Below are 23,558 nucleotides of genomic sequence, written 5' to 3' on the forward strand. Positions count from 1 at the left end.
CTGGAGTGTGAAACAGTAATTATTCGACTGTATTGCTCTCTGTGGTCTCCATATCCTCTTATAATTACAACACGGCCAAGTGGACCCTCGGTTGCCGCTGTATTATTCTTCAAGACACACTGCCGCAGGGACCGGTGCTCCGCAACGTGCCTGTGGAGGCTCGGGTTAATGATTCATTTTCTCTTCTTTTTTCCTCTTTGGTCATTTTCTCCTCTTTTCTCTCCCTCCGATTGTCCCTTCTTATCTTCTCTCTTGCACCATCTCCACCCGCACACAATGATCATCTTGTGATCTTCCCCTCTCTTCCCATCTGTGTCCTCTTGCCATCCATTCCTTTAATGGCATTTTTTCCCATCAGCCTTAGTTCTAGTTTGTATTTTTTATCTTTTATTTTGTCATCACTTAGCGACGGTCCTTAATCTCCGTTTGTACCATCTATCTGCAGGTCCAGAGTACATCTTGGATGCCACATCAACCGTATGTTATGCAACCTACAGTAAGTTCATCTCTTATTGATTTCTCTTTCGGATAACGATTAACGCCTTCTTTGATTAACACCCATTTCTGTGAATAATAAACTCCAAAGGGAGACATTTCTGTATTTCATGCATGTCAAGATGATGACACTCCACCTCCTTAGACAGCACTTACGCTGGAATTGAACTTCTAATTGCAAGTGACCACAAAGTCCTGATCAAACAAGAGCACACAAAATATGAAAGACAAGTTACGCGCTTGAAGAAAACTGCTAAATGTGGCTAAAAAGATGTTGCCCGAGGCTGGGGTCTTCACTGCTGAATCAGCCCATGTCTGACCTCCACGTATCACTTGGAAGAGCTCCGTGATGCCGAGCCCCAGATATGTAATAAAGGTCTACACCCTGCTGGCTGAAAATGGAAGTGAAGTTTACACACTGATATTTGATTCCAACCATAAAAATGAGTGTTGTAGCCAAAGATGCGTCTGATAAACACTAATCACTAATTATCGTTTAGTACATCCGTGCTGTATTATGCATGCAGGCGGTTCACCATGACGCCAACCTGACCCAAAATAAACCACATAGTAAAACACACATTTTAGGGCTGTCAAAAATAACACGTTAACAGTGGGAACTAATTTATTCCATTAATTACGTGACATTTTGTAGTGTAATTAACGCCTGTGCACCAGAGCATGCGTGCTTCTGTGTAGCGACGGCAGCTCTGGGCTCGATGGACAAAGAGGGGTGTAGAGCGGACATTGTAATTTTATCTATGCTGCCGTTGGTGACAGAGCTAGCATAAGTACAGTATGTGTATCAATGAAGTTTGGGTAGTGTTTTAAATCAACAAAATACGGCAAGATACACTTCAATGTTGTGATCAGTGTACATGTTGATCCAAGATCACAGCATGGATATCAAACCATGCAACCTTTTTGAGTTTTTTTAGATTGCTCCATAGTCGAAATAGGTGTATCCCAATGACAGCATTGTAAGCTAGCTCATATTGACTTGTTTTCTTGTGTTATAATGCACAAAAAAGGCAAATAAATGGTTGGGAATGATGGGCAAAATCCTAAAAAAACATGCACTTCCCCTTTAAGCTTGTGTGAGTGGGAATAATTCATCTGTTGTGTCTCCCTCTTCCAGTATTTTTCCGTCAGCCATACTGTATGTAGATGTTGAACACTTCCGATTGTGCTATGTGAGTGTGTCACAAAGGCCTTACAGTGTATGAGAAGCTCTATCACACTGAATCTAAAGGTGTGACAATAATATTTAACACCTCCTTTTTGTTTCTAAGTGCCTGATGTTCACTTAGTTGCACTGAAAGTCTACATCGTTATTTTGCTGACAATTTTTATTTAACCTACAGGAGGTAAAAAGGTAACACAAGGTACACAAAAATGAGGTACAAACCTACCTAATTCTAACCACAACTCATTAGTTCTTCATTAGTTCCTCTGTAACTACTCTAGATTTATGTGCCTTAGTCATTAGTTCCTCATTAGTCCCTCATTAGTGCCTGAATACTGTATCTTTGTGTACCTTACTGCCTGGTGAAACTACTGAGGGATAAAGAATGCGCATGAATTGCAGATAATGCACATACTGCTCTAAATAATGGTTGCAAGCCTGTGCTGGTTTGTCTTTTGTCTTCCTGCTTCCAATTTGAACTTCCTTTGTGTCTGCCAATTTAAGCTAGAAATGGTCTGGTCTCGTGTCCGACACAAATTACGCCTCTAACAGAGAATAAATAGCATTTTGTGTATGTTTTCTAACAAATGTCCTGTCTTATTATATGGCGGGTTGCTTCATAGAATAGAGGGAGACGAGCAAATGTGGGATTGTCGGAAGACAAAGTAAATAAAAGAAATGTGTGCATTAGACAGAAAGAGCGGGGGGGGGGGGGGGGGCATAGGGAAGGGAAAGAAAGGAACGGATTACAAAGCATAAATCAGCAACAAAGAGAGCAACTGCTGCAAACGCATGTCTGGGCTGGTTCCCAACCTTGTCTTGAAATCCCTGTTAGACAACAAAGGCGACGGCGAATCCTTGTATTTCCTGGATATGAGGAACTTGGCAAATGGAAGCTGCATCAGGGAGGAGGACTCAAAGTCTGCAGCTTAATTCTTCTTCTACAGTCGCAGAGTCTCCTTCGGTCCTTTGCAACAACTAATGACTCATAAGTTGAATTAATGGTGTGCGCTCATTGACAGATTTAGGTTGACACCCATGAGCACACGTCTGCTATAACCACTGTCAACTGTGCAGTTTAAGGTTTTCACATCATCGGTAACAGAAATTCATTGAAAAAAAGACGCATTCAATGCACGCCTGTTTGGGGACATCAATTAAAATGGCGGAAATAAGAGTCGTTTACTTCCTTCTATGCCTTAGTTCCTGTTTCCATGCCCTTATTTTGTAGCCACTTCCTTTGTTGTCTCTTTCCGTTCGCTCACACCTTTACTGTTTCACGTACCCGTCACCTGGGGGGACAGAGCCTTCTCCATCGCTGCCCCCACCCTCTGGAACTCTTTGCCCCATTCACTCCGTGCTTGCCCTGACCTTCCCAGTTTCAAAAAACAACTAAAAACCCACCTCTTTAAATCTGGTTTTAATGTCTAACTTTTTATACCTGACCGCTGTGCCCCGCCCTGCCCTGCTTTTTCTAATGTTTTAACTGCATATTAACCAATGAATGTTGTATTTGAATGCATATTTTACTCTGTTTACTTGCTTTTATTCAACTCCGTTCCTCTGTAAAGTGTCTTTGAGTATTTTGAAAAGCGCTATACAAATAAAATATGTTATTAATATTACCTACCTCTAATTTTCTGTTCCCTATTTAACTCGGGTTCGGGCTTCTCCCTTTGTCCGTCTTTTGTCTATCGTTTGTTTGGTTTAGCTAGTTGCCGTTTCTTAGCTGCTGCATAGCTCAACGATTATCAAAGAAAGACTTTTACCTGCGTTTGGGTTCTCTGCATCCTGGGGTCGCGACGCCACGCCGACACACCGCATCGTAACGCAAACTTGTACATGCAATACACTTGAACAGCGGAGTGCTTTGGGAAGTGTTTGGCAGCCTTTGCAGAGATTACTTGAACGTATTTACCTCTTAATTAGTAAGAGGATTTATTTGTGCATAATTACTCATACGTCCCCCTGCCGGAAATGAATGTATTACCTAACCATGCATAACAAGCCAGGCAAGGAGGGTGGCTTAATGGGGGGGCAGTAATTAGACATCCCGAGAAATGAGATCTTCATGAGGTAAACAAAGAAATCACAAAACACAGTATGAATAGTGACAAATATTGTGTGGGGAGTATAATCCATGTGTGTGCGAGTTGAACTCCTGTGCAATTTTGGTCGAAACAACACGGCAGCATTGAGTAAGCAGGTGTCTACCAGTGATCGTCTTTGAGATTCCCAACGAGATCACATCTCGAGCGGAAAAGATGACAGCAGAAAGAGCGAGCGAGTAATTTGGAGGCGGAGGGAGTTCAGAGTTGAGCATCAGCATCTCGCGTCCTCGGGGAAAATACAAACGTCTGCGTTGCACATTCGAGCACGGCCTTCCTTTTGGAAGAAAAGACACAAAAGTGCAGAGTCCCACTAATCACAGACCACCAGTGCGCTAATGTGCAGAGTACACATGGCGGCGTGGATGCTTTAACACTTGTAGGAATAAATCACAGCAGACAATTAGCTGCTGTGGGTTTCTTTACGATTTATGCTGCAGTCTCTCTTCCCGAGAGCCTGCTGCGTGCAAAGATGAAGCCAGAAGAGAGAGAGAGTGACGGAGGATGAGAAATCATAAAATGAGGCAATGTGTTACAGTGATGGATAAAAAGATTGGGTATTATCTGGATCCTGGCTGCTGAACCTAAGCTGCATTTGCCAAAAACCTGGGCGCTGGCTTGTGGGAAGGTCGAGTGAGGCATCTGTACCTGTGTGTGTGTGTGTGTGTGTGTGTGTGTGTGTGTGTGTGTGCATGCAGATGAGGCCCCTCTTAAGTGGGGATGTTGAGGACAGTTGATGGAGCGATTGTGATAAGCAAGCTGCTGTGTTCTTCAAACAGTTGTGGATGCGAGGACAGCTGCCAGTCGGTAGAGCACTTCTAAAACAATCCTGACAGATTATGTCTGCTTTCAACAGCAGAAAGCTTCAAGTCGCTTTAACTTTCATGACTTTTGGAGTGTTTTCTGCCACAAGTTTACCGTCAGCTGTGTACTGTCAAGGTGTGCGGTTTTGGCTCAGTATTTTCCCGGTATCGGATGATACCACTGCTTTTTGTTCTGGAGGAAGTACAGACGAAATCATTAGAAAAGGTCAGAGAAGAAATGGTCACACTAAAAAGATGGTTTGATGATAATAGACTGTCCTTGAACGAAGTAAAACTAAAATCATGCTAACAGCAGAAAGGACACGTACCAGCAAATACAAATAGACGGTGTGGACATTGAAAGTGTGAACGAAAATACATTTCTGGGGATCACAATATCACAGAAAATATGAGCTGGAAACCTCATATTACAAATAGACAACATAAGGTGGCCAGAAATATTTCAGTATTGAACAAAGCAAAATTTGTTCCCAATTAGAAATCACTCCACACTCTTTATTGCTCTCTGGTTCTACCATATCTTACTTATTGTGTGGAAATATGGGCTAATAACTACAAAAGCAATCTTCACTCGCTAAATGTACTGCAAAAAAGGCCAGTAAGGATAATTCATAATGCCGCCTACAGAGAACATACTAACTCCTTATTTCTAAAATCACAAATATGATAAATATGATCTCAGGGAAGAAGTACATTTGAAACACTTCTATGCTAGGACTACGTTATGCTAGCCATAGCATTTCAGTATGTGGAATCAAACTATGGAATGGATTGAGTAAGGAAATCAAACAATGCACAACGATGAGCCAATTCAAGAAACAATACAAGCAGTTGATGTTTGCTAAATACAAGGATGAAGAGTCTTGAACCAGTCATGATGTGCTATATATATCACTATATTGACACGCTCTATGGTACCCATTATGGCATTGGATGCTCATATCACAGAGTACTTTGGTACGAGGTACGTTATTTTAAAAAAAAACTTAAACTATATTAGGAAAGCAGGAAGTGAACAAATGTAACAGTTAGTGATTGTAAAAGTACCAGATGGAGGGGTAGGATTTAATAAGCTTTGCTTCTTCCTACTCCTTTTGGACATGTGGAACTGGGAACTGATTATGGGATGCACTCAATTGTAATCTGATGCATGTTCAAATGAAATAAAACCATTACCATTACCATAATTTGTTAGACATATTTTGTTTAGATAAACATTTCTTGGCTAATGTGAGCAAGGATTTTCCAAGCATCGAAATGATGTCGCTGCTGTTTCATTCATGTTGGCCTTTTACCGGTGTGTTCATTGCGAATGAGATGTGTCTTCGTTCTCTGCCACAGGGTGCTGTGATCGCCCCGTCTGCAGCCATAGAGCCCAGTTTGTCACTCCACCCCTCCGGTGTCATGGCACCCCTCACCCAACAGATGAATCACCTGTCCTTGGGCACTACAGGCACTGTGAGTCTCATCATCGCTGCCGACTGATACTGTATGTGCATGTATGGTAATCTTTATAGTCTATGATCTACACTGTGTCTTTGTGTAAATACTGCAAGAGCAAATATGGTCTTTTTTTAACAAAATGATCTTTGGTAAGGGATTTTTATGACATTTTACTGGGACATTGTCATTAATCCATTATCTAAAAGCTGGACTATTTATTGGTAGGAGTACCGCTTGACTTGTGTGTGTTTTGTGCCAAAGAATACTGTGCTAAAAACACTGCAGGGCAAACACGTAACATTCAAAGGCTCCAAGCGTCGTAAAACAACAGGAAAATGCTAATTAAAATTAAAACTGCTGCAACCACAGACTCAAAAATATTAACAACAACAATGTTACAAATGCCAACACACACAGAATATGTGCATCGGAATGCTGCAATTATAGCATATCTGTCTTTACAAACGTATAACATAGTATTTTACAGTATTATTATTATATATATATATATTATATTGAGCTAAGCATTTTTGCAGCCAAGTGTTTAACAAAGTCAAACGTACCTGGTCATCGTTCCTTGTGGCTAACTCCCTAGTAGCCTAGTTATCTTTTTCATTTGTTATTGATCCTGCAGTATTTGTGTGATTGCAGCAGTTTCAATTGCAGCATTTTCCCGTTTCTTCTACGGTGTTTTTGGTTTTTTTGGATGGTTTCTGTATTTGAAGCATTTAACGGCCACCCTAATATCCTGACAATGTTGTATTTTGCCGTTTACAGCAATTGCATTTGGAGGTTAGGGCATGAAGCAAACACTTGCTAATGGAGCAGCGATACAGTACCAACAATTATACACGCTTCCATCTAATTAATAGCTTTGGAGGGGACATGTCATTGAGTGTTAGACCTGGTTTTGCTTTCTGTGGAGTTTTTGTTTCAGGGATAAAAGCTGATGATATGATGAACTTCTCCTTTTCCTTTGGCTGCAGTACATGCCTGCTGCAGCAGCTGCTCCTATGCAAGGAACCTACATTCCCCAGTACACTGCAGTGCCTGCTTCTGCCATCACAGTGGATGTAAGTGTAAGTAAGGACACACACCGAGCTCCGTTCTTCACATTTCTTTGCTGGCATTCATAATGTCACATGAAGAAGCTCACGGATGTTGTGTTAGCGCATTATTAATCCGTGCTGACAATGAATAGTAATAATACTAGTAATATTTCTGTTTGTGTCGTCGTATCAGGGTGTGGTGACGGACTCGTCTCCACAGACGGCTGCCCCTTCTTTGCAGGACGCCAGCGGGCAGCAGCCTTTGTCTGTGGAGAACACAGGAGAGCATGGCACTGCCTACTCTTACCAGCAGACTAAGTGAGTGTCCTTCACTAAGATGCGTACGTCTGATACAATCGTATTGTTGCAATAGACGTGCGCACGTCTGATGTGTTGCACTCTATTCATTTACATGCAAAACAGTTGCAGTATCGTTGACACTGGAAGCCAAGACTGCGAGTTAGTTGGGCATATATTAAATGTATTACTGTAAATATGATAATGTTAGAGTCACAGGGGCAAATAGGCAGGAGCGGTTTAAATACCAAGTATGTTTACGCTAATTATTTACAGTGAACACTGTCCTGCATTGCATTTTTATGAAGCATAATTGCCGGATCATTTTTACTTATAGCAGTAAAGCTAATTCATACGTGTCTGGGTTTTCTATTTTCACATTTAATGATGATCTTCCTGGTTGCTCTGGTAGCTTAATGGCCCTCATGCAATCTACATAACTGCCGCATCCTTGCCTGGATTGCAGTCAAGGCGACTATTAAACCCAAATCACTTTATATCCCATGTTTTGCTACTAAATATACGTATAGCTAACCACTGCGCTTTAATGAATAATCTTAGTCTGTTATCGGCTTTAAACTGAAAAAGGCTTTAATTTATGGTTTTGTGGAGGTGAATACAATAACATTACGATCTAGTTACTGGTACCCAGATTTATGGATGCATCACGGTAACACATCCGAATAATTAGTAGTGAGGATGTCCATAGCCAGTAGCTCAGTGATCCGGTGCTCGGTGGGTCAAATCAGAGTCAGTGGGTGCACAATTTCCTCTGGTTTTAATAGGTTTTACACATTTGTACACAGAAAAAGTGCTGTGTTCAACTGGTCGTGTACACGATACAATAGTAAGACGTGTTGACGCTAAACAGAAGGAGGCCGGAGGCTGGAGAGGTGAGGAAAATGAGCAGCAGGAAATAAAAGCTGAGTTACTTTATGTTTCTGAAGGCAAACCTAAAAACTAGCAAATACTACCTGCTTTACCTGTATGCTGTTTTTTTTTGTAGTTTTGCACTTTTTTTGCATATTTTGTTGTGCAATGTTTCGTATAGAGTCCCCGAGGAGACATGGAGACAAAAATGTTTAAAAGGAGGAGAAAGTTTTGTAGCGAAAGCAATAACTTTTACAAGTTGTCGCAAAAATTCTGTGTGAAGCTACGTCATAGCTTGACGCCACACAGCAAAAATTTGTGGAAATTCATCATCTGCATTGGTGCATCTCTTATTGCACAAATGTAAAAGAATAAGGTTATACTATAACTTAATTGTTATTTGCTGCCAGGGCACTGCAATGACATCAGCCTCCCTCTTTGCTCCTCTGCCTCCCTCTAGTGGACTGAGGTATCATTGCAGCACCCTGGCAGCGGAGTTACTTTGCTGTGAAGAAATGTACAAGGAGAAGCAAGAAGCCTGAGCATTTGAAGAAAACTATCACATCCAACTTCATTGAACACAACATAGAGTCAGGATGAAATAGGATCCCTGAATTTAAATATAAGATATGATGGCTGTGATTGCGACGGTGTGTGAAGATGCATTCGCCAGCGTTGAGTGACGGCGCCATGGCCGTGTTTGTTATGACTACCTAAAGATGTAATCACCGCATAAAAGCACGTATCAACATGCAGGATTTTTCCGTGAAGTGAAGTAACCGCGAGTTAAAGCTCCACGTTCACTGTGGATTTAGGAGATTTTGTTCTGGTGTCGGGTGGTGCTCTTCATTCAGACAAACGTCGCTCTGTCGTGCAGAAAAGGCAAGCTTTAAAAACGACCTGCATGTCGTCTTCCGTGAGGCCAAGTGTCCTTTAATGACGCCTTCTCGCCACTCAGTCTTGAACTGTGGCAGCTGAAGGCTTCACGTCGTAAATTGTTTTCACTAGACCTTGGCTAAACCCGAGGCGGCACGGCACACAAGGAAACAACGCTCATAAATCCATCTTGTCAAGCTTCAAGCTGACTAAATAGTCCAGCCAATCAGCGTCATTTAAGAAAACAGAGGCTGTCTTTAAAGAGATGAGGATGGATGGCTGACATGGCGGCAGTTTTATCACAACGCAACAGCTTGTCATTCCTCCTTGGGGTGGAAATACTCAGCGGCTCGGCATTGAAATGAGTAGAAGAAATGAAATAGTCAAAAGAAACGTAGCTCACGCATTCGGGAACACATTTTCCTCAGCTTTTGTTTCAACCTTGCTTGTGTGTGACCCCTCCCTCCTCCTTCTGCTTTGTGTCGACACATACGGAACATCTCCACCGATCACGACTTGACAAGAGGAAAAAAAACAAGAAATTGAAGTCTTGTTCAGGTCGGAGGCCCAGCTCCCACCGTCTACTTCAAAGAGACCAGTTTCATTGGCGACTCCAGTTTCTCACGGATCTTTACCTAGCTGGTTTTGGGACTGCCGTCATGGAGCAAACCATCTAGCGGGTTAAAGAGCTTCATTGGTCCTAATCAGGACCAACACATATTTTCCTTAGCCAGTGTCAACAACGGAACAATAGTTCATGGGCTAAGCCGTTCCCTCGGACTAAAGTTCCAAACTTGTCCGATGTGCTGCTGCTGGACGTTCAAGATGGATGATTCGACTTCACCAGTTTGACTCCTTTGTGTTTCTCCTGCAGATAAGAAGAGTCGCTGCTGTGTTGCCTTGTCGGGGACTGCACTGACAGAAAGACCCAAACCAGGATCATGTAAGGTCACACGGACATCTTAAAGGGACAGAAGTATTCCGCTGTGCTGAGGCAGCAAATAAAAACGAAATGAGGGGGGAAACAAATCAACTTTTTTTAAAACCCGGTGGAACGGAGGAAAGGACAAAGGAGACGATGGCGTTCCCAACGCGAGGACAGTGACACCAAATTCTTTTGACTTGTTGACTTCTCCAGTGAGACTGGACTTTGCCTCCGAAGGAGTAAAAAAAACAAAAATAAGACAAAGACTGAAACGTCAACCAACGAGCTGTACAGAAAAAAGAACATTTGAATGTGCAGGTAGATTTTCAGACTTTTGTATTTGGAAAAAAAGGAAGTCGAGACAAACTCGATTGTCTTCCTTTGATATTAAGCTCCATCATTTTCATCCTTTTTATCATTTGACCAGTTTTCTAGGAGGTCCACGTTTCCGTAACTCTTTCTTGCCTTAATTTTCTCCAAGTGTCGACCTATTGAAGCGGTGAGTGGACGGGCTGAGAGATTCAACTGTACAGGAAGTTGGAAGATGATTGTAACCGGCGTGACGACGCAGTTCATGTTGAAGCCGTTGGTTGCTCCATTGTATTTATATTTTTTTTAAACGTAAAACACTTTTGTCTGCTTTACTTGTCTGACCGCAAAAGCTAAAAGGAGTAACGTTTATGGCTTTGACTCAAAAGCAGGAACAATTTTGAAATGTGCAAAAGCAATAGTTTTAGTCTTTCGTAAATGTTGAACAAAGGCAGCCTGAAGGTGGCACATTTTATACCAAAGACGAAGAAAATAGCTGGAGAAGATTTCTTCCTTTTGTTGCTTTTTCTTGATTTTTCTACCACTGAAACTGATTTTGTTGCCGCTGATGGTGTGGAGGAGCTTTTCTTTTCTCCTCCGGTTGCTCGGAACGATGCTTTGTGTCAAACTGGCCAACTAATAAGCTCGTCAAAGTTGAATCAGAAGAAGATGTGTGACCTGCGGGATGCTGGGAGCTGCTGCTGGTTCATCAACAGTATATCACACCATGACAAGGTGCGTTCGGGTGTCTGTACACACCAAATGCACACACTGTAAGACTGTAAATGCCAGCCAAAATACTTGCACAGCTCTTCTTCAAGGCGTCGCGGATGTGCCGACCGCAGTCCGAGTCCGATGCAAGCAGAGTAATGAAAGGAAAGGGAACCATTTAAGCTTATGTACATTATCTATAGGTTTTATATCTTTTTTTAAACTGTGTGTGTTTTAAAAACTCCATGTATGAGCTGCTAAATACTATTTCAGTATTGGTGGGTGTGGAAAAAGCTGCACGTTCAGAATGCCACTCCAATTGAACTCAGCCGGGATGAATCCTCTCTTTAAATTTCAAACGGAAGCGAAAAATCACATGATATCCAAAGTGTTGCCAGTTGCAGCGCTGAAAGATGGATGAAGTATTGGAGTACCAATAGAGTAGAAAACTTGGGGCCACACCCTCCACTAACACAAACAAGGGAAAACATTGAAAGAAAAGATGATTGAACCAAAACAAGCAGATACAAACCTCTATCAGACATTTGAAGGCAGAGAGAGCTAAAGTTTGTCATATTTATGAGATGAGTTTTTGTACAGGCGTGGAAAAGAAAATGCAAGAGACAAAAAAAAAACATTGATGATGCTATTTTTTTATTTGCTTGGTCACATGCCCTCCATGTCTTTTCAATTGTGATCCTGAGCGTGTCTGTAGAGCCAGTGGATGTTGATGTAGTTTCAAATGTCTCTTTTGGGTTCCTTTTTTTCCTTTCTAGACAAATCTTTCAATAAAAAATGACTAAGTCTTCTCTGGAGTGTGCACTGTGCAGCTACACAGCACTACCGCTAGAGGGCACTGTATGCATGTGGAAGAGTGGGGGGGTCGACTTTGGAAAGCTTATCCTGCCATTGATTTGTGATTCCACAAACATGCACAGGTGGTAGATATATTTATTATAATGTGAGTCATTACCAAAACATCACATTAGTGCAGAACTGCGTCCACGGCAAAGATGATGTGGAATTCATTCATGCTGCCAGACATGACCTTTGATTTTTTTTTTAAATATCATCTTTCCATTTACAATACAACAATACAGAAAATCTTGCACAAATAAAAACATCATCATGCGGGAAATGAATTAAGTTTGGCTGGCAAGCTAAAATGGACAACTTAAAGAAATGTCTTGCAAATCCTACCTTTGCATTCCGTCTGCCTTAAACAGAATTTAAGCGGATGTACGGCAGGCCGAGTCTTTGGATGGGGGACCAAATGTTGCCTGATTCTGCAAACAATCATACTACGTAACTGTTACACAATAGCATACACGATAAGCTTCATCTAACATGGATTTGACTTATGACTTATCTCAACTGAGTTTCCACAAGCCAATTATTCTACACACACACAGCAAGTACATCAACATAAAGAAATAGCAAAAGTGCTATTGTTTTGCATATGCATTTAGTGCAACTGAAGTGCATACATACAGGATGTACTATTGGAGGAAAACCAGGCGAGGTCGTGCCTCTTTATGGAAGTGCAGTGGAAAAAAAAGATCCAGTCATAAAATGGTAATAATGGAAATAATTGCTTTCAATGCCAGTGTGTCCCTGAGATTAAAAAAGCATGTTCTGTTAATTAAAACCAAGTTTCTATAATAAGAATACAATTCAAGACCATCAATTCTGCATTCTTGTGTGCCTCCAAATCCAGTGTTGTAAATGATCAGTCAAAACTTAAATTGAAAATAAAAACACACAAAGAAATTGGACTTTCTATCACGTCTATGTGTCATGGTACAAACGTCAGCGTACAAAATGAGGCCCAAATGTCCAATAATACGTTGCAATATGGCTCCACTTTTGGATGTAAAGAAAATAGCAATAATCAAATTATTAATTTTTGGGAGGGTAGTATAATTTTCAAACCAAAATATTAGGGGGAAAAATAAATAGGAAAAAGGTAATTTTGAACAATACTACAGCCATCCACTAGGGGGAACACAGCACCTGAATATACTGTATTGGTGCTACTGGAGGGTTTAGCATTGCTAGCATGAACACACTTGCAATGTCTCTTCAACAGCTAAGTTGGACAGACTGTATTCTATGAACACATAGAATGATATTGATATCTATGATATTATGGATGTTTTGGACGGATAGTTTAGGCTGCAGGACCCCCCATCACCCTTCAAGACATAGAAAACAGATGGATGGGTAAAGGTCAAAGGTCCAAATTGTGCATTATTAATAATAGGGGAGCCATGTCTGTTTTGTGCATCAAACAGTACTGTCAGAGCGTACTTTGTAGGCTTCATTGAGGATGGAATTTCCCCAGCAACCCAACGTAAGGCCTCACTTTTTACCGCGCTCTTCTCCAGAACATACATTCTCTAGTACAGTCTTGCTAGCTTGCTGTCTGTCAGATGGACACCTTGGTTATTTCATGCATGTATATTCTTGTAATATGTCTTTATTTTTACTTTCTGATTACCACTTGATGAAGCCCACGTACCACCAGTGGTACTCGTGCCACAATTTGAGAATCCATGTACTAGTATCTCCTTATTTTCTCTTTGAATTCCAAAGGAACAAAACAGAACAAGATTATTTCATTGTTACATATTTAACTTCATCGATTGTTCTCCTATTAACGCATTAATTTTTGCTAAGTACTTTTATGGCTTCACCTTACTCGTGTCATACTTCTATTAGAGTCCTGTTTTTTACTCATTTATGAATCAATTCAGATGAAGCCTAACCAATATGCTCTTAAAGGACACACAGACAATGACGTAAGACACGACTCGGTAGCTCAGTAGCACATGCGAATAAGAATAATGCAAATGCCGATGACGGTAACGATGGTTAGAGCTGAAAATAAAAAGATAAGACCAGCAAAGACAGGATCCGTCAACGGGAGGACTTCTTTCACCTCCGACGGGATCATATTGGAGCTACTTAGCATGTAGCCCAAACTCCAACCTACGCTCGTCTTCTTCACCTGGAAGGAAGATAAGAAATCATCACATCTTAACCGTACGTAGACGTCCTTGCCAATATCTCGTCATGAAGTCATCACTTTCCCTGTCTCGTAAAACGCCAATAAAAAGTTGCACTGTTATGGCTGATGAGTCAGAAAATCCTGCCCCCATTGGGGGTTCTGTAAAGGATCCAAGTGCGGAAAGTCAGCCAGAAAGACTGGTAGACGCCCCAAGGCGATGAACAGCACTTGCAGACACTGAGGCTCTTGTTGGTGGGCTTGTCGTTCGGGAGCCCTGCCAGCTGCTGAGGAACATCTCTTGTGGGCTTTGAAAAAGGCAGCTGGAATGTGGGGATGCTACTTTTTTTTCTCCTGGTGTCACACATGAGGAATTCCCTTCATTTGAGGGCCCTCATTGTAAAAACGCCCCCATATCTGGGGGGCATCCTGGAGCCAAACATAGCCTGCCTTTCAGCTCGTTGAATGCCGATGATTAGCTTGTCATGTTTAATGGCCCCCGATGGGTGGCCGCCTTGGAGCGGTTGACTGGGAGTGGTGACGGCTCAAGTACGTTATGTCTCAACAACTTCTGACATACTTTGTTGCAGACACTCCAACCATTCATTCATTCATCCGACTCACCTCTCTTATGAAGTGGATGTTTGACCACGTGTCTTCATCAAAATGGTAACCTTTGGTCAGCAGAGTGAAGACGTAATGGGAGGCGAAGCAGTACGTGCGAAGGTGTCTGTCGTAGATCCATTTCTTTTCCATCCTTAGCTGGAAGGAAACGTGTTTACTTTGTCAATAGTTTGTGAGAAATGGATAAACCAATAACAGTATGCCAGCGTTGTTCAATGCCGGGAATTGCAGAATTGACCAACGCAAACGGAATCTCATGGAAATTGATATCAAGTAAATGAAATGCTGACATGGTGACGAAAAGTGTGAAGACCGCTCAATGGTGGCGGAATCTCCTCAGCGTAACCTGCCGTTCCTAACTAAACGACGACAAAACTGGTGAAAATTGCCAAAAAAAAAACTTGCAACTCATCTCTTATACAGTAGAGCCTGGAATCGGACAATTAGTGGTCTGCTAATTCATGATATTAGAGGCCATCTTCAAGGTTTACAATGAACACTCCAAGAAGAGAAGCATGGAAGATACCAACAGAGAAGACGATTGAGACCTTTTAGAAAGATCTACAAGAAGGAGCTGTTATGAAAATGATGTGGATGAAGCATATAATCACGTTATATGAACTTCCATGACCGTCCATTAAGAATATTATCTCATCAAAATAGTGTGTTAACAGACACTTTTTTACACTTTTTTGCATAATTAACGCATACACACCATGTCATGCAACCCTCGGTTGTGGTGGCACACAGAGACAAAATAATGTTTTTTGACTGTGGGTGATTGGCCAACGTGAGTGGGGCCATCCCAGGTCCACAGGGCCATGGAGGTTTGGGTTTCTTTCTCTCTTAATCATAACAACTTTGGCATTTTGTCTTCAGTTTTATTGTCATAAACTAATATTTAGGTCTAAGGATGAAATAAGATACTCCTTTTTGGACAAGTAGAGGTTTGTTTGGACAGTTGGAAGTTCTTACCACATTCCAAGGAGTGTTGCAAAAGTGTGTGATCAAGCTCTGGAATTCATCATACTCTGATGGTCGGATGATTTCGCTGGATTCATTCATCAGCAGAGCTCTGGCGATGAAGAAGTACCCTGCGTATGCCTGGAAGATGGAAGAAACCACACCAACGTAGTGAGTTGACGCGTTCTTCTCTTACCCCCCCTCCGTGCACGTATACGGCGTGGTACCAAGAATTCCCCAGCGACTGGCGGCTGCTCCACTCCATTGAAGGAACAGTGGGCAGAAGAACACGGGCTGAAGTCAAATATGGATTCCACTATTCTCCTACATTGGTCTGTGTCGCCCGATCCCACCATGAAGTATTCTAGATTCGGGTTGTAGTTCTTCGGTGTCTTTGTGCAGTCCGTGTCATAAATGGACGAGGCCTTCATGGTCATGTTGAAGCCCACCGGGAAGCAGGGGTTGTTAACGAAGTCGCTGTTTGATGTTTTCTGTAACATTGAGAGGAGGAAGTATCGGTCAGAGCCGGGAATGGAAGACAGAAGTGATGAACGAAAGCAGTAAAGGGGAATCAGATCATGGCGTTAGGAGACAAGATGGTGGACCTTGTACTTTTATCATTTCCATTTTATAGTAGAGCTAATGCTTCCATGCATTTGGCTGAAGCCAAAATGTAATAGACATCACATTACTGCTACATTCACCTCTTACTAAGAGTTCCAGGAAAGCGGTGCTACAAGAACTAATGTATTTTTACCAGATTAACGAAGCACACAAACTCATAGGCTGATCAATATCTTTTATGACATAATGTATCCTGGACTAGTTGCCTCCTGTCTGTTGGCAGCACAGAGAGAAGACGTCTTCATCGATCAATTCCTTAAGCCATCTTTACATTTCAGTCCGGGCACGCAGAAAGAAGCCCAGACGCAACAGAAACGGTTTGATAAAAGCATCGCTTAAGTCGGAATACCTGGACGACGTTGTCCAGGACCATCTTCTCCGCCTCGTTTTTGCCATAGCAGAGGAAGCTGTGAGCGTAGACGTTGTAAGGGTAACCGTACAATTTGACGTGCATGTACTCAGGCCCCTTCAGTTCTTCATGAACCGCAAAGGCGATCTGTGTGGATGCACCACCGAGATCCATTGATCCCGTCGTCTTTGAGGCCTGCGGGCGGACGTAGCTATTCCACAGGTTTTTCTGCAAACGGAAAAAGAAGGGTGACCATGTAGACGTTATGGCACTGACAAGGAATTTTTGTGTTCTGTTAAACCTATTTAAACACAGGGGTGTCAACCAGGGGTTTCAAACTCGCAGCCCCAACCCCAAACTTTTGTGACCCCCGACTTGAATAATTTGTATGGCAAAGATTTTGCGATTCATTGCCATCTTATCACTCTTCATAACATTATGGAATTACATTCGTGCTTTGGTTAACATCCAACTCAAACCAAAACAGACTCTAACCAAAGCAAGAATAATGTCCTCTCAATTAATCTGTTCCAGACACCCAAGAATGTACACAAAACCATGCACATGTACACAAACACATTTTATATACAATAATTATAATGTTACATGCAGAAAAAATGACAACTGATTGGACGGGAGGACAGGAGAGGATTTTATGCTTTTTTGTTTCCAGGCAGAAAGGTCTGTTAAAGGCTTTTTAACATGCACACTTTTGTATTCAAATAACAAATATGACATTCATTCATTCATTTTTAATCTTTCTCTTCCCTTCATCTCTCGGATAGAGTGACACGGAACCCAAATGGTAAAGATGGTGAGTCTCCCTTACTTCAGTCATTTATAGCACTACAGCGCTAATTAAAAGATAAGTTATCGCAGCGATCACATGACTGTGTGAGCGGAATACACCACGCTCAGGGGACGGGACAAGGATACAATACCCTCTCTCACCAGGAAGCAGACCAAGTGGAGATGACGATGGGAGGACACCCAAGAAAAAGCGGACCAAATGGAACCCAGTCAGATGTTCTATCATATACCCCTGCCCTGGAGATATGGAAGAGTCCACTTTCCTTGACCCCGGGGGTACGGGACAGTGTAAACGTGGTGATTTTTCCAATTACCCAGGCAAACACTGACAATAACGGCATATGTTAACGAAATTTGACAATATGAAAACTGTGAGAATTAATATTTGGGTTACTCGCTAAACTTTTGGCCATGACTGAATGCTGACAGGGGCTGCACGGCGGACGAGTGGTTAGCGCGCGTGGGTTTTCTCCGGGGACTCCGGTTTCCTCACACATTCCAAAAACATGCTAGGTTAATTGGTAATGTTTTTTTTGTCTATATGTGCCGTGTGATTGGCTGGCAATCAGTCCAGGGTGTACCCCGCCTCTCGACCGAAAACAGCTGGGATAGGCTCCAGCACCCCCGCGACCCTCGTGAGGATAAGCGGTAGAAAAAGAAGGAATGAATGAAGGATGCTGGCAAACGCCCAAGCTCAACACACGTGATCCATGCATGGTTGGTTTTACCTCCAGGAAGTTTCCCAAGAGGTAGTTGACAGTAATCCACCCAAAGAGGCCTTCCTCCTGACCAGTAATGATGGATGCGTTTTGGAAGTCAAAGGGCAGAGACTGCAGGTATTCTCTCAGACTTTCCAGGATGTCATTGGCCCGCTGTGGCTCCAGCTCTCTTAAAACGAAGCACAAGCAATGTCAGTGAAGTATACACACAAATGTACTTCAGTAGCGTTTATCTACATGAATAAAACCACACTTTATTAAAAAAGAGGAACATGGGAAATAATCTCATTCAGCCATCAGATTTTAGGAATCGAGTCCATGAGTTTTTTGGCCGTGTTTACCAGGCGGTAAACACCTGCTGGCGTTATTGATCGAATGTGTCAGATTAAAAAAAAAAGTCCATTATTACACATCAGGTTCAATCACCAGGTTAGAAATCCCAAATCGAACCAAAGTGACCGATCGCACTTCCTCTTTCCTTCTGTGGGCCACAGACAATGGTTTCAGTTTTGTTCAGACCCAACGAGCATGAAGGTCAGTTTGTGGCCGCCGATGTGCTCGCTTTCATGTGGAAGATGAGCAAACATCTCATATTACGTCCCTCGATTGGGAGTAGATCCAATTTGGAGCATCGCTGCTCCGAGTGCTGCACCACCACCTGGCTTCGGGAATCTGCTGCCATCCTGCAGTTTAAACACTTTTACACTCTAAGCGTTGAAATGCTATCACCGGGTAGCATGCTAGCGTACGACACTGGCGAGAGAGTGCAAACGTCCTGTTTCCTTACTGTAACAATCTCATTCCAGCGGTGGCGCCCAAGAAGAGAGGGGTGCTTTTGTGCTTTTTGGCAGGAATGGCCGCTGAGACATGTTTCATGCATTCTTTGAAGCTCTCCCATGATTGTGCGTCTTTCTTTGGGTCGAGTTTCATGTCGGATATTCCAGCACCTAAAAACACAACACCAAGCGTGTACTACATTCTCAAGTACTGCAGTAACAAAAGACACACAACGGAAATAAAAACTCACCTGCAACTCGACAGTTCAGTTTCTCCGTCACCACTCCCGTTTCATTCTCCTTCTCCCCGGGCCACTCGTACACGTAGATGTTGGATCGGGATGATCCGGAGTCGATCACTATGCCGTACTGCAGTGATGGAAAGTATGCAGGTGGATATTCTTATTTAAAATACAGTGGAATCGTACGCCATATTATAATTTGTATAAGGCTTATATTGTTCTTTATTTAATCTTTTCCAGGATTTAATTCCACATATGAAAGGTACCATGCAGTCCTGCATTATCGCAAAGTTACTGGCATATGATAAATAATATGTGTTATCTGTAGGAAAAAAAATTATATTTTACGGAGAAAAAACAAAATTGAAAAGCAAATATGCTCCAATTTGTGTAGCCATGAGTGCTGAATCCCAAATGTGCACATAGCCACCTCTAAGGTGTACTCTTTGGACCTCCAGTTGCTCTGGATGACAGCGACAGCAACGAGAGCAGCAACGCTGGCCAGCAGGAGCAGCAGAACCGCGGCTATGCGACACTTGTAGCCCATTTTCCCCTTGGCGGCCATTTCCTGTTGGCAAGAAATGGAGAGACCCAGTCGTGTGGTTTCCACTAAAAGCTTCCAATATGTGGGCAGGCTGGGGGCAATTATTGTTCAGGTTATTATATAATAAGGGAGAAATACTATCAACGTTAACTCGAATAAATGATTTGATTTTGATTAACTTGGACTGAACTGAATTGGCTCCGACAACTTCAACATTTCATTTTGTGGTAGTGTAATACATTCCTATTTACTGCATGTCGTACAGAAAAAAGTAATTAGTACACAGAAAGGAGGGTTGCAGAAACTCGGGTAAAAAAAGATCCTTGCCTCCATTGTCTAACCACTTGCGTCCCGTGCTGCCTCAATTTTCATCTCTATTGTAGTTTTGTGTTAAAATGATGTCTAAAATAAATATTGGATTTCTTCTTGGTCACCAGCGTGGAACAATGTGTTTACCAATGTGCTTCATTTTTTTTTTTTAGCTTCAACAAATACACAAAATGTCCTAGGCGGGTCCACCTCAGTCTCTTATCTGAAAAGTCAATCTATTTTAGGAGATCCACTCAAAAAGTCAAACTCTTATAGTAACTTTTTAAAATTTATTTATCAATAATTTGGCTGATTATATTGATTATATTGATTATACTGATTATACAAAAAGTCCAATATTATCATTTACCCTTTGCACTCTAAGCAGCATATGAGATACGCCTGAGTCTTACGATGTCCGAACAGCTGCAAAGCATAAACACAACCGACATACACAATACACAAACTGTATAAAATAGCTGATAAAAAACGTAATGATGATGGAGCCTGTCATGGATCATAATATGGTTGTAATAACACATTTATGATCGTAGCTGTAGCTACATTAGTGTGAACTGAAATACCAGTTTTAAATGATCACTCTTCATAACATTATGGAATTACATTCGTGCTTTGGTTAACATCCAACTCAAACCAAAACAGACTCTAACCAAAGCAAGAATAATGTCCTCTCAATTAATCTGTTCCAGACACCCAAGAATGTACACAAAACCATGCACATGTACACAAACACATTTTATATACAATAATTATAATGTTACATGCAGAAAAAATGACAAATGATTGGACGGGAGGACAGGAGAGGATTTTATGCTTGGAGGTCAATCCCTCTTTTTTGTTTCCAGGCAGAAAGGTCTGTTAAAGCCTTTTTAACATGCACACGTTTACATTCAAATAACAAATATGACATTTATTCATTCATTTTTAATCTATTTAATCTATTTCTAGCCTTCTTTACAATTTATTCTGCATTACACGCATGCATACATTGCATCATGCTACTGCCCGTTATTACAATTTTCATATATAACCGAGACATATTGTCTACCTGTTTGAGGTGGGAGTGCGTTTCAGGTGTTTCCTTAATGTGTGTGGTAAGACGTAACCAGGTTAGAAGGAGACACGTGTTTTCTCACCAGGGAGAAAGAGTCTCTAAAAGCATGTAGCAACACGAGATCATTGATCCATGGCGTTACTGGCTGACAGTGTTTCATCAAGCTTCTACCAACCTTGTCTGAAAAAGACCTCCTTGATTCACAAAAATCCCTTTAATTGCAAAAATGTCTGAAGGTCCAGTTGAAACGAACACTGAGGGTAAACACTTTGGTAATTACGGCTAATAGACGTCTTTACATTATTCTACACTCACTCATTCATTCAATGAGACACAGATATTTGTAAATCTATGATTGGCACTTTGTGTGTCTGGATTTGACCTTCTTTTTGCACACATTAAACATACTTCCTAAGGGCTTTTAGATGAAGAAAACACGGGAAGGTTTGCACCCTGACAACACCCAATGTATCCACCGTGTGGCGGTTCCAGACAAATAACACACATATTTGTACATGCGTCTGCCTCTGCTTGTAGGAACTGGTCTCCAGGCAAGTCATCATGCTGGAAATGTGAATTAAAGCCACTAGGTCATGCCTTCTTATGTACTGGTCCAACTACGTGAATGAGAAGAAAGGTGCTTCCTTACCCCAGATGCAGCTGCAGAAGATGAGCCACAGAAGGAAACGAAGAGGCTGATTGTTCTTCTGTGAGTGGGAGAGGTCTTCAGATTCACTGTCCCACAAGGAACAGGGGTGGTGTACCCCAAACAAAACACGGAGAGGGAGGGAGGGAGGGAGGAAGGAGTGTCATGTACAAGCAGGATTTCACCACTCCCACCATCACCGCCATCACAGCAGCCTCCATCGGGAAGAAGATGACAGACAGGCAGGTCAGGTTGTGATGACCGACACAGATTGACGTGTGGGATAGATAGGATGGGTCGATCTCCTGGACCCAACAAAGGGTTAAATACAGCAAAATCAACAGCAAAAATTGTTTATGTGCTCACCTCCAATGTGAGCATGCTGGTTTGTTCAATTGTGTCATGTTCTTCAACCTGCGGAGCTCTTAGCACGCTCTTCTAATCTATCATAACATAACGTAACGATAACGTTTCATCTTTTCTTGGCTGATGATTTCATCGTGGATATGAAAAAAAGGACACACCAACCTGCCTTGTATTGAGTGGCTCTCATATTAACTGGAATTACATCCTGTAAAATCATTTGCAGTGGAAATCGTTGTTGATGTGCTGTTTGCAAGATTCATGCAATTTCTGCCTGTCAGACAATATCGAGTACAGGAGTTATGGAAATGCAATAACAATCGTTGCCTTTCAGGTCCATCAAACAGGTTAATTAGGCACGTTTAAGGCAAAGCAGGTTTATTTATAGTATTTGTACATAAGGTCATTCAAAGTACTTTACATAGAAGAAGGGTAAGATCATTTCATGAAATCATTCCATAAAAAAACATAAAATCATTCTAAAATCATCCATAAAATTCCATAAATCATTCCATCAAACAAAATAAAACTAACGTAATAATAACTAAAAATGTGCAGATAAAAAAAACGAGATTTCAACGCACATCTTCTGGTACACTGGTTAGGGTTAGGGTTAGCGTTAGCGTTAGTGTTCGCGTTAGGGGTTAGTGCAAGTTGAAAAAAATGGAAAAAAAGGACATACTAACCCCTTACGTTTTTTGTCAAAAATCACCAAATTCAAACACTGGCATTTTATGCCGTTTTTGGGTGCTTCTCATGCCCCTAATGCGTGTGTGTGAGGTTTTTTGTGTTTTTTGACCAGAAAAGTGCATTAAGGTTAGGGTTAGGGTTAGGGGTTTGTGCATTAACAGCAAGTTGAAAAAAAATGGAAAAAAAACGACATACTAACCCCTTACGTTTTTTGTCAAAAATCACCAAATTCAAACACTGGCATTTTATGCCATTTTTGGGTGCTTCTCAGGCCCCTAGCGTGTGTGTGAGGTTTCACATGGTTTTTTTTGACCAGAAAAGTGCATTAGGGTTAGGGTTAGGGGTTTGTGCATTAACAGCAAGTTGAAAAAAATGGAAAAAAAACGACATACTAACCCCTTACGTTTTTTGTCAAAAATCACCAAATTCAAACACTGGCATTTTATGCCGTTTTTGGGTGCTTCTCATGCCCCTAATGCGTGTGTGTGAGGTTTTTTGTGTTTTTTGACCAGAAAAGTGCATTAAGGTTAGGGTTAGGGTTAGGGGTTTGTGCATTAACAGCAAGTTGAAAAAAAATGGAAAAAAACGACATACTAACCCCTTACGTTTTTTGTCAAAAATCACCAAATTCAAACACTGGCATTTTATGCCGTTTTTGGGTGCTTCTCAGGCCCCTAGCGTGTGTGTGAGGTTTCACATGGTTTTTTTTGACCAGAAAAGTGCA

General features: G+C 41.7%; 2 protein-coding genes across 4 annotated transcripts in view; one reads left to right on the top strand and one right to left on the bottom strand.

Moving 5' to 3' along the window:
• Nucleotides 1-11,901, top strand: part of LOC131105249 (RNA-binding motif, single-stranded-interacting protein 3-like) — a 150,262-nt gene extending 138,361 nt beyond the window's left edge. For 2 of the 3 annotated variants that reach the window (XM_078790937.1, XM_078790939.1), the window contains 5 exons: nucleotides 446-496; nucleotides 5,955-6,071; nucleotides 7,043-7,129; nucleotides 7,299-7,423; nucleotides 10,023-11,901. In XM_078790937.1, the coding sequence (XP_078647063.1) occupies nucleotides 446-496; nucleotides 5,955-6,071; nucleotides 7,043-7,129; nucleotides 7,299-7,423; nucleotides 10,023-10,026 (384 nt within the window). In that variant the 3' untranslated portion in view covers nucleotides 10,027-11,901. Of the gene's footprint in view, nucleotides 1-445; nucleotides 497-5,954; nucleotides 6,072-7,042; nucleotides 7,130-7,298; nucleotides 7,428-10,022 lie in introns of those variants that run through there. The other variant, XM_078790938.1, reaches the window with a different exon arrangement.
• entpd3 (ectonucleoside triphosphate diphosphohydrolase 3) lies at nucleotides 11,745-21,864 on the bottom strand. Its single transcript, XM_058053169.2, has 10 exons — nucleotides 21,785-21,864; nucleotides 19,638-19,775; nucleotides 19,217-19,334; nucleotides 18,977-19,136; nucleotides 18,199-18,358; nucleotides 16,661-16,888; nucleotides 15,915-16,178; nucleotides 15,700-15,828; nucleotides 14,725-14,862; nucleotides 11,745-14,103 (listed from the first exon to the last, which is right to left on the bottom strand). The coding sequence occupies exons 2-10, from the start codon at nucleotides 19,770-19,772 to the stop codon at nucleotides 13,915-13,917; spliced, it is 1,521 nt and encodes a 506-aa protein (XP_057909152.2). The 5' UTR covers nucleotides 19,773-19,775; nucleotides 21,785-21,864; the 3' UTR covers nucleotides 11,745-13,914.
• Between the last annotated feature and the right edge of the window lie 1,694 nt (nucleotides 21,865-23,558).

This window comes from Doryrhamphus excisus, linkage group LG5 (genome assembly GCF_037039965.1).
Source record: "Doryrhamphus excisus strain RoL-2023G ecotype Guam linkage group LG5, RoL_Dexc_Guam_v1.1, whole genome shotgun sequence".
In the NCBI taxonomy this organism is placed as follows: Eukaryota; Metazoa; Chordata; class Actinopteri; order Syngnathiformes; family Syngnathidae; genus Doryrhamphus; species Doryrhamphus excisus.